At 40.2% G+C, this 10,800-nt stretch overlaps 1 protein-coding gene across 1 annotated transcript; it reads left to right on the top strand.

Moving 5' to 3' along the window:
- Positions 1–450: 450 nt before the first annotated feature.
- On the top strand, positions 451–8,427 carry kcnj1b (potassium inwardly rectifying channel subfamily J member 1b). Its single transcript, XM_085175884.1, has 2 exons — positions 451–978; positions 3,153–8,427. Exons 1-2 carry the CDS (start codon positions 962–964, stop codon positions 4,306–4,308), a joined length of 1,173 nt encoding a protein of 390 aa, XP_085032010.1. The 5' UTR covers positions 451–961; the 3' UTR covers positions 4,309–8,427.
- Positions 8,428–10,800: the final 2,373 nt, after the last annotated feature.

Here is a 10,800-nt window from a genome sequence, read left to right on the forward strand (position 1 = left end):
TCGTATTTCCCTCATATCGAGCATACAGACATGCTTTTTCTAACTCTTGGCAAGAAACTTAATGAGCTTATTTCCCCAAATGCTGAACTTTCCCTTCAATAAACCTGCAGAGTGTGATGTGCAGATGTGTTCTTGCAGCACGTTTAGAAATGCACAGCGCCTGGAGCTAAACACACTTGGGTGTGAGATGACTTTCTTAAGCTGCTACAGGAGCCTGTAAGATTGCAGACCCTCTGCATCCACTTCCTTCTCCCTTTACGTACATGCAGCTGTGGCATTTATATTCATCACTGCTGGGGTTGGATCAGCATCACAGATCATGGTAATCTGCTCCACCGATATGAAAATGGTCCTCCTGCAGCCAGCAGAATATTGCAAAGCCACTCTTGCCCTGCAGCTCTTCATTCTGATGTAAATGGGAGGCAGCCTTGCAGGTTCAAAGAGGGGGAGGGGAACCAGGGGAAATGCAACTGAGGGAATTCTTTGTGAGGCCTGACGTAAATCTCAAATGTTCTCAGGGCTGAAAACAAAACAGCATGAGTGCTTGCACCGGTCACTGAGGCCTCTTCAATAGACGCACCTTCAGCCACACAAAGGCATCGAGGCCTTTTACACCAAACTTCCCGAACATTCCCCCCTCCTCGTGCTGGTCCCCAAATCTACACTGTCAAAAGCTGCTGCAGCCGAGGCGAGCCCACTCCCGATGAAGCCCGAGGTTGTGTTATTAAACTTTTTTGATGGGTTGAAGAAGAGAGTCCTTCTGTCGGTCTCAGAGGACTGACGGCCACTGGGAGCTCCCTGGCTGGCTCTTCTGAGTGTATGGAGCCAGTGTACATGGTGGCATGTGGCTGGGATTAGGAAATTTCACTGTGGATTAAAATCTTTCCAACGCCTCCATGGCCACTTGCTGAAAGAAAGGAGTCTGAAGGTCCTGCAGAGATCCAGTGAGCACTTTGGGCCCATGGTCTCACGGAGCAGGTATGTCCCAACAAAACTTTTGTATTTCTCTACAAAACTGAAGATCTAAAGCTTTACTTATTTCACATATATATATATTTATCCATAGTGTTTTTAGGGCGACTGTAGCTGCTTGGAAGAAAATTACCTCCGTTTTCAGTCAAAAAAAACAAACAGTTGTTAAAACGGTTAAATGTTGAACAAATAGCTCTTAAGATACAACCTGTGGTTATTTTCAATCTGGGGTAAACTTTAGTCCAAAAATATGTAACTTTTAAAGTTTTGGGTCCTTTTTGCCATCTATTCAGTACGTCTTATGCAACACTCAGAGTGGACCACGCGGTACACGCTGCATGGTACATACTCTGCTATTTAACGACCATTCAGATCAGTTAATAAGTACAATGTATTTGTGCATACATAGGTTGTGTATTATCTTGTTATGCTTCTATTCTAATGATAAAAAAGGAAATTCTCTACCTGTTATACCCTCAATCTCTAAATTTTAGTCCCCCTTTTCTGTCTTGTTCTTACATTTGTTTACTGGTTAAGGCTGTATGGTCAAGGTTGGACGAGCCTGGTGCAGGTTTTACATGTTTTATAAGAAGACCAGAACAATGCATCTGTGAGTGGTCTTTTTTTCTACTGAAGAAAATATTGGGGGGCCAAAATGTAATTTACAGTGCAAGAAATGAGTCTGGGTCACCTTACTTGACAGGAATCTATACATTTTCTTCATATATATATATATATATATATATATATATATATATATATATATATATATATATATTTTAATATACTATAATATCTCATATTTGAGTACATAAAACCTTAATTAACAAAACTGGCTAAAGCTGTATGATCATATTGCTCATATCTTTCTGCTCAAAACCTGTTTTTTTTTGATTGCTCTATTTGTAAATCTTCATAAAGAAAGTGTACTTTATTGATCCCTGTGGGGAAATTCCTCTCTGCATTTAACCCATTTACTCAGTGAAGCCCGAGGGCGCCCAATGGCTAAAATCCATAAGATGCATTACACTTTTATTTTTAAAAAAAGGTTCAGTAGTTTGCTGTGCATCATAGTTTTTTTTAAACAGTTAAAGGTGTAAATGTGGATTTGTGGACAGGCTATTCTCAGTTACAAATTCCTGTAATTAGTATTTACAGCAGCAGGGCAAGTGTATGTGTGATTAAATCTAAATTAAATGTAGTGTGTGTGTTTGTGGTAATAAACTGAGTGGTTAATTGATGTTTCTAATAGATTTATAATGAGAATGGAGCTCCGTGTCACACGGGAATGAGCAACAGGCCAGCGCAGAAAATACTTGTTAATCAAAATCGAATCTTTGTTTGTTTTAGTCTTTAAATGTGATTTTCTTGGTAGTTAGACATGCATGGAAACACAGATCACTAGTGTAACACACTGACTTTTGCCCTGTTTGTCTATGTGGACATTAAATATGTCGAATGCTTTTTTAATATTATCTGTGTAAGGTCTCAGCTAATGTTTTCCTCATTCTAACAATAACGTTAAACGATAGTACACTCAGTTTCTGTCCCAGCGGAACAGTGAACGTGAATCTACTCTCTTGGGCTAATTATTTTACCTTAAAGTAACTGTGTGTACCTTTTAGTACAGTACCATTTCTTCTAGATTTTAGGTGCAATATCAGGAAAGAGTCTTTGTTTGGTCAAATACAAAACATTTAATGCTTAGATTTTAAGATTGTACACTCTGACAAGTTTCATTCTGTATCTGCTTTGTAGTTGTGGGAGCTTTGAGCCATCAGTAAGATGAAAAAAGCACATTATAAAATAAGGGGCAGCATGTACCTAATTTTGCAAATTTTTAAACTAGTTCATTAAAATACAAGTTTGACCTTTTAAGGTACAAAAGACAATACTAAAAACAACCCCTGACAAAGGTAGAATGACATCTACTGTCTAAACGTAAAACAAAGGTAATAAAAGTAGAATTATAAAACAGTAGAATAAAGGTACTAAAGGTGGAATTATCTGAAAGAAGATTAAAGGTATTAAAGGTAAAGCGGGTAATAAAGGTAGAAATATGTAAACTGAGAGGGTTTTTTTTCTGAATGTGTAGGTGTTGCATGTGTGATTTTGCAAGCATTAACTTCCCTAGAGGTGAGTTTGTACTTTCTAATACTTAACTGTATTTGTTCCTCCAGCTCCAGGATGTTCCAGCTGCTCCAGGGTCACAACCAGCCAGCTGGACAACGAAACCACAGAACCCGCCTGGTCACCAAAGACGGGCACTGCAACATTGAGTTCGGGAACATCGAGTACAGTAACCAGTTTGCGTACCTGGTAGACTTTTGGACCACCTTTGTGGAGATTCGCTGGCGGTTTGTTCTCCTTTTGTTTGTGGCTGTGTTCACAGGCAGCTGGTTCATTTTCAGCCTGCTGTGGTACTGGATTGCAAAGAGCAACGGGGATCTGGCTGGACAGAACCGCACTGAAGGACACATCCAGTGTATAGACAACGTTAACGGGCTCACAACGGCATTCCTGTACTCGTTAGAGACCCAGACCACCATTGGGTATGGAGGCAGGGCACTGACTGGCCACTGTGCTGGCACGGTGGCTCTAATTGTCATCCAGTCTCTAGTTGGTGTCTTCATCAACTGTTTCATGTGTGGTATCATCCTAGCTAAAATCTCCTTACCAAAGAAAAGGGCAAAGACTGTAACCTTCAGCCGCACAGCTGTCATCTGCTTGAAGAAAGGAAGTCTGTGCCTTCTGATCAGAGTGGCCAACCTTCGAAAGACCTTACTAATCGGAAGCCAGATCTATGGGAAGTTGCTGAGGACAACGACCACACCGGATGGCGAGACCATCATCCTGGACCAGGTGGATATTGACTTCATGGTTGATGCTGGCAAGGATAACTTGTTTTTTGTTTGCCCCTTGACCCTGTACCATGTGATTAACAGATCGAGTCCTTTCTTTGATCTGTCGGCTGACACCCTTCCTCAGCAGGACTTTGAATTGGTGGTCTTTTTGGATGGGACAGCCGAGTCCACCAGCTCCTGCTGTCAGGTCCGAACTTCCTACATCCCACAGGAGATCCAGTGGGGATACAGCTTTCTGCCGATTATCTCCCGCACCAAGACAGGAAAGTACCATGTGGATTTTTCTAACTTTTCCAAGAGCGTCCGAGTCACCACTCCACACTGCGTCCACTGCTTTGAGGCCGACGTAGACCAGAGAAACCACAACAACCACAGCCAAGAAAATCACAATAACCAGCTAAAGAGGGGGATTGATAACCCGGGCTTTCAGGTGATTGACATACATGACTCTGTGGATGTCACTACAATGTGAGCTGGTAGAAAAGGAGCCTACGCTTTCATTGAAACTGTGAATCAGAATGTGGGAAGTAAAGTGGTAAAAATTGGCGCCTATCACTTCCTTTGAACCAGTTTCACTCTAAGTCAGACTGCACCGGCGAAGAAATATTTGGTCACGGTGAACCATTCAGCATCTGAATTGTTGTCAGCTCTTTTTCCTTAAACAGAACGAACATCCACAGCTGTTAAACTGTTTGAAAAAAAATCAGACAGAGTTAGAGTTGCTCATTGCAAACAAACCTCTGTTGGGACTTTGAATAGGTAACGTCAGAAAGATGGATTGTAGCTCTGACGCACAGAAAATGAAAGGGGGTAAAAGAGCAGATGCACAGTGGGTACTTCTTGAGAAGATTAGGACCTGAGCCTGTTATAATGAAAAGTGTGTGCCTTAAAGGCTGCAGGAGGAAATAAAAGGTAGTGCCTTTTGAGTTTGCATATTATTTCTATTCCAACACTAACTTTGTGGTGTTTTTTGTCATTTTGACAGATCCTGTATGCCTGAATAATTAGGAAACTGGGATTTTAACTGTGACCAGTCTACATTTTGTAGATCATCCTGTGTAACGCAGTACGCTAACTTCTCAGGGAAAGTAACATCCTTAGTTGGAATAAAAGCTTTTTCACAATTCACTGACTTACATTTGATTTTATTGCACAATTTTTACTTCACACATTGAATATTTCATCAGTGTGCTATAAACAGAACTGAAATATACCACAAGGATGTAGATAATATAACTTCAAATTGACTGATTTATGCGAAATGGGTGTATCATGTAGTAGATGCATTGTGCAGTACTGTGCATGCAGAGATAGGACAACCCTTAGTAGTTTAGGAGCTGGTGATCGGACTCCCAGGACCTTTGCCCTTGAGTGCCACCCCAATCCACAGTTGAAAGAGGCCTTATACCCTCCTATGAGTGACGGGTCCACAGGAGAAGCAAGCTAACGTAGTTCTGGTACCCAACTGGGGTGTCTCCCATGTGAGGTCTTTCATGTAGCCAGGAGGAGGCCCCCTGGGCAGACCCAGGACATGCTGGAAAGGTCTTGGCTGGCTCTGAAACACCTCAGTCAACCGAGAAGAGCGTCGACTGCCTCCCCCTTCACAACCCAGACCCATGTAAGTGCCAGAAACTGGATGGATGTAGGATGTCTATCATTTGCTGACAAAAATTAAAGCTTTTTTGTATTGCAACAGCTTTTGATAGTAATCTGCATTAGTGCATTTTTACCTTTGATTTGATTTACCTTGATTTATGAAACATAAATGAAATGTAAAACATAAGAGGCAATGAGGACTCATCCTGATGACTCTGTATAAGATGTTCGTCACATAGTCATGTTCTCCTAAATTGATGTCTGTTTTCAACAATGCATAAAGATGCCAAAAAAGCTGAGACAGCTGGCCGAACCACCAAAGAAGATCAGACCACGGCTAGGATCAGTGCCATCTTACATTACAAAGAATTCATTCAGCAATAAAGACGTTTTTTTGTTGTTTCTTTCTCTCCCAACTGTCCCAGTTCTGCCAGCAGTCTCTCTTTCATATTCTCAGGGATGCTTGAAAAGGTTCATCCAACAAACTTTTGATGTTCACACTTTTCCCCAATGCCCCACAGTGTACGGATGGCAGAAGACAGAACCGACAAAACAACATCTGATAACATTCATCCACCGTTTCGGGGTGGATTGATGGACCTTGTTATGGCAGCGCCGCGTCTCTGCAGGTGTTCCAACAGCAAGGCAGGCTGTTCATTTAAGACCGGCATTCAACATTTTTGTCAGTGAGGAAGTGAGAGACTTCTGAAATGGCTTTCATCCCATTTGGATTTACAGAGGCAAGTTTACTGGGCTTCATCTGCATAACAATGAGCAGAACTGCTGAAAGAGATCGGCACAGTGAGTCTGAAGCAGCTGAATAGAAAAAATTAAGTAGACAGAGATGAGAGAGCTGAGTGGAAGGTGCAGAAGCTTTTGTTAATCTGGTAGAGGCCTGATTCGTTTATAACGACGCACTTTATCCCCCAGTGCCATGGAGATGGAATAATTACACAAAAGCACTGCTTTCCTTGGTTACTGTTGCTATGTTTGTCTAGTTTTTATTTAGAGAATGTTGTTTTAAAGTTCTGGTCACAGAACTTTGAAGTTCTAGAACTTCTGAGACCTACATAAGGCTTTAAGACCAGACCTGGGTATTGTACGGCTACATCCTGCCCTTTGGTTGTCCCTGACACTGAACAGACACTGAATCTGACTTTAATGCACTTGTTCAAGGCCAAATAGGCTACATTTCTCTAACCGAACAAGAAAAAAAGAAGTGAAGACCTGCAGAAGCAAATAAACTACAGACAAAATAGTAACAACACTTGTATAAAGTTAAAAGTCTATTAAAATTTGCAAAACGTGGACAATTTTATTGCAATTGTTGATTAAATAGTGATAAAATTTTGGCATTTTTAACAATAGCTGTTTCACATTTTCATCATTGCCTAATTGTAACATTTATTCTTACCAGTCTCATCTCATTGGTGCCGTCCTCCACAACAGTCCCAGTTTCTACTGACTTAGGAAGTCATGCAAAGACATTCATGCAACCTGTAAAATCACAAAGTTATGTAACACAAAATGCTAATGTTATCAGTGGGCTGTTAGCTTGTTAGCATCAGCTTAGCATACATTTGGCTAACTGTTGCTGGAGTTCTAATGCAAGTTGGAGGGTGGATTTAAAAATGTAATTAGGAGGTTAAGTAATTTAATTATATATTTTCTCATTAATCTTTGGTTTTTTAAATGATGTATAAGAATTAAGAACATGCAGCTGTTCCCAAGAGTACTTTGATGCCTAATTATTTTTGATAGGTCATATTTATACAGTAGGAGGCGGGGCTTAACTGACATCAGACTAGTAAGAAAAAAATGCATTGAGAAAGCAGTGAGGTTATAAAAACTTTATATAGGGATTTTCTCAAGAAAATGACATGAAAATTTAATACCAGAATGTAGCCTTTAAAAAAGTGGGAGGTCAATGTTGAGCTCTATGGAAATTTATGGGAAAACCTTTTAAAATAACTTTTTGTTTTCTATTCATTTGATAAATTATGGTTTTATTTAGTGTGTGGGTCGTTATTTTAGTGGTTAACACATGCACCTAATATTTTGAGAGCACGGTAGTGATGTTATTTATATGAATTATCACAAATTTACATTCAAGACTGGCTACAATGTGCAGATGTGACCCATTTTTCTACAACCATAAGTAATGCTCGCTTTATTCATCTTTTGTCCTGATTTATTTCCTTTAAAATTTGCATTTTTTTTCTTATTATGCTATAAATTTGCTGTGATGCAAAACAGTGGATCTAATATTCCACCATCAATCTGGATTCTGTTAGCACAAAAGAATTCAATGTTCTGACTGTAGTCAATGAAGCACAACAAAAGAAATTCAAGAAACTGTAATTAAAAAGTAATAAAGTGAAGGACAGATTCACTCCGAATGTTAAATGTATTTTATTGTCAACTCCTCTGGATTCATGTGGGAAGCAAATGGAATTCATTTCACATGTAAACATGTTGTTTAAGGTCACTTGGATGTTGGAGTGTTGGCAGGAAACACACTGTAGCAACAAGAGATGTCATCCCACTGCAATTCTTCAATAGTATGTCAGCACGATCGTATTAGTAGATTTCTTATGTAAAGCTCAGCATGCACAAGAACTTTCCCAGCAGCCTTTATTTCACTGGATGAAATGAAAAAAACTGGGTCGGAGAAAAAATATGGATGGCTGAGCCTTTACTAAAGAACATTTCATTATTTAATTATGTTTAAAACAACAGAAGCCTCATAATTAAACTGTTTAAGTCAAGATGATCCACATTTGGACAGTCACGATATTGATTTGATAAAAAGGCTCAGTATTCTTGCTAAACTCAGAAATCTGATTTCCAACCATGTTTGTAAGCTTTTTAAAAAAAGAATTAATGAAATTGAGAGACTCTCATATGGTCAGTAAATACAGCTCATAAACAGTAAAGAGACCAGGAAGCCCCATCATCTGATGCTTTTGAACTGTGGGAGGAAACAGAATGAGCAACTTGCTATGTGATCAGTGCCAACCACTGTGCAAGTGTGCTTCCTTTTAATTAACTATTTAAGAACTAATTAATTAGTGAACCTGATGGAGCTGCCTTTCATTTAGGACCTATTTCTGTGTTTTAATTACAGCTGTGATTTAATTTCGCCACCTTCAGTTTCCAACAAAACTGAGAGCAGAGCTGCATATTCATAATTTGAAACTATCTGTTGGCTCTCCTGAAAAACATTGTCATTTTTAGAATTTACTATACAATAAATTTGGATTGGTACTGAAATATGCCACAAGGACGGACAAATTGGACATCCTTGTGGCATCTGGATTATTGGCATTGTCAGCATGGCTTACAGCACCTTTAGTCTCTTTTAAAACAAATAAAAGCAGCTGCAAAAGGGGGACCCCAGCAGCTTTAGTAACACATCACAGACAAACAGTCTTTACCTACTCAACCTGTTATCTAAACCCCACATCAGGTTTTTCCACAATCTTGCCAATCAAAGGCAGTGGCATTTCATCAGGGCAAGCAAAACAGGCCCTGCTTGCCCCGTAAAATCTAAAAACTGTTGAGCAAAACAGGCCCTGCTTGCCCAGTAAAATCTAAAAACTGTTGAGCAAAACAGGCCCTGCTTGCCCCGTAAAATCTAAAAACTGTTGAGCAAAACAGGCCCTGCTTGCCCCGTAAAATCTAAAAACTGTTGAGCAAAACAGGCCCTGCTTGCCCCGTAAAATCTAAAAACTGTTGAGCAAAACAGGCCCTGCTTGCCCCGTAAAATCTAAAAACTGTTGAGCAAAACAGGCCCTGCTTGCCCCGTAAAATCTAAAAACTGTTGAGCAAAACAGGCCCTGCTTGCCCCGTAAAATCTAAAAACTGTTGAGCAAAACAGGCCCTGCTTGCCCCGTAAAATCTAAAAACTGTTGAGCAAAACAGGCCCTGCTTGCCCAGTAAAATCTAAAAACTGTTGAGCAAAACAGGCCCTGCTTGCCCTTCCATAAAGCTGCTATTTGCATCGTTGTTTGTATTACTGTCATCTTGTAGCTATTGTCCCTGGAAGCCCAGACAGTGGGGATGGAGTGTGTGTGTTTTGTGTGGATATAGACCAAAACTTTTTATTCTGCAAATTCTTTATTTGGACGCAGCCTCAAGTGGCCATAAAAGGAACTGCGGTGTTTAATACTTTGCGGTGGATTCATTTTTCAGCCCGTGGTTGGCATGCTGCTGGAATGAATGGCAGTGTAGGTTATCTACATTTATCAATTACTTGTTCATGGTAACACTGCTAAAAGGCAGACACTTTCCAAGGTAACCATGGTTACCATGCTCACCATGTTAGTCCACTGTTTCAGTATGCAAACACAAAGCTAAAGCCATGGGAAACATCCACTTTTTGTCTGCATTTAAACTTGATGGTGGTGCTACATGAAAGCTAGGAGATCAAAAGGGGAATTGAATCTCTAAACCAGGAGAAAACTTCATAGCGAACCTCGTGAAGCAGTCAGGGACCACTAAAATTCAGGATTTCACTTGAATTTATGTATAACTATTAGCGCTCCCCCCTGCAAGTTATCAACCTAATTATTTAAGTCTGGACCAAAAATGCCAGATCAGTCAGCAAACATACCGATCCCCAGAGTGAGAGTGGCTAATGTGCTAAAAATACTGATTAAACAAAGTTTAAATATGACCTAAGTGACACACTCTCCAAAAAAAGATGCAGGAGTCATGAGTGGAGCAGCTGCTTCTGCTTTAGAAGCTGTCCTCGAGGGCTGGTGTGCTAAATCCAGATGTGACAACTGCAGTGAAGAGATTGTGATATCTCAGTGTCAGGGGGAGGAAAATGATGCACAGAGCTTTTATGCTATCATTCCTAAAGTTATGCCTTTACCAAACAAATTCAACAGGGATGTTGCTCACTGTGTTTCAGCAAATCAGATGTGCAGACAGCCTCTCTCAGTCAACCAGCTGTGCTGCCAGCAAAAATATTCATCACATACATGTTTCAGCAGCTCCTCGACTGCACAGAGAGGCTGTGTATGGCCTAATGTATTTGTTATAAATAATTTATGATGACTTTCCTCAGCTTTGCCCTAAAGAATGATTTATAAGAGAACAATAATGCATCATTGTTCGGTGTGAGGCATTAGTCTATTAGTTTTTTTGCCTGGCAGTTAACAGATAGATTTATGAATGCCCGTATTTCCTCTCCCAGCTGGACCAGTGATATAAACCAGTGACCTTTCAGTCACACACCTGCTGGCACTAAGATAGGTGCCTTTATTCTTTTGAACTAATGGGGAGCAGAGTCTCTCATTTTATAGATTGCCTTCCCTGCAAAGGAATTACGCTTAGATCTTCATGGTTATCAGGGCGAGAT

The sequence above is a fragment of the Neolamprologus multifasciatus genome, chromosome 10, assembly GCF_963576455.1.
Source record: "Neolamprologus multifasciatus chromosome 10, fNeoMul1.2, whole genome shotgun sequence".
NCBI lineage: Eukaryota > Metazoa > Chordata > Actinopteri > Cichliformes > Cichlidae > Neolamprologus > Neolamprologus multifasciatus.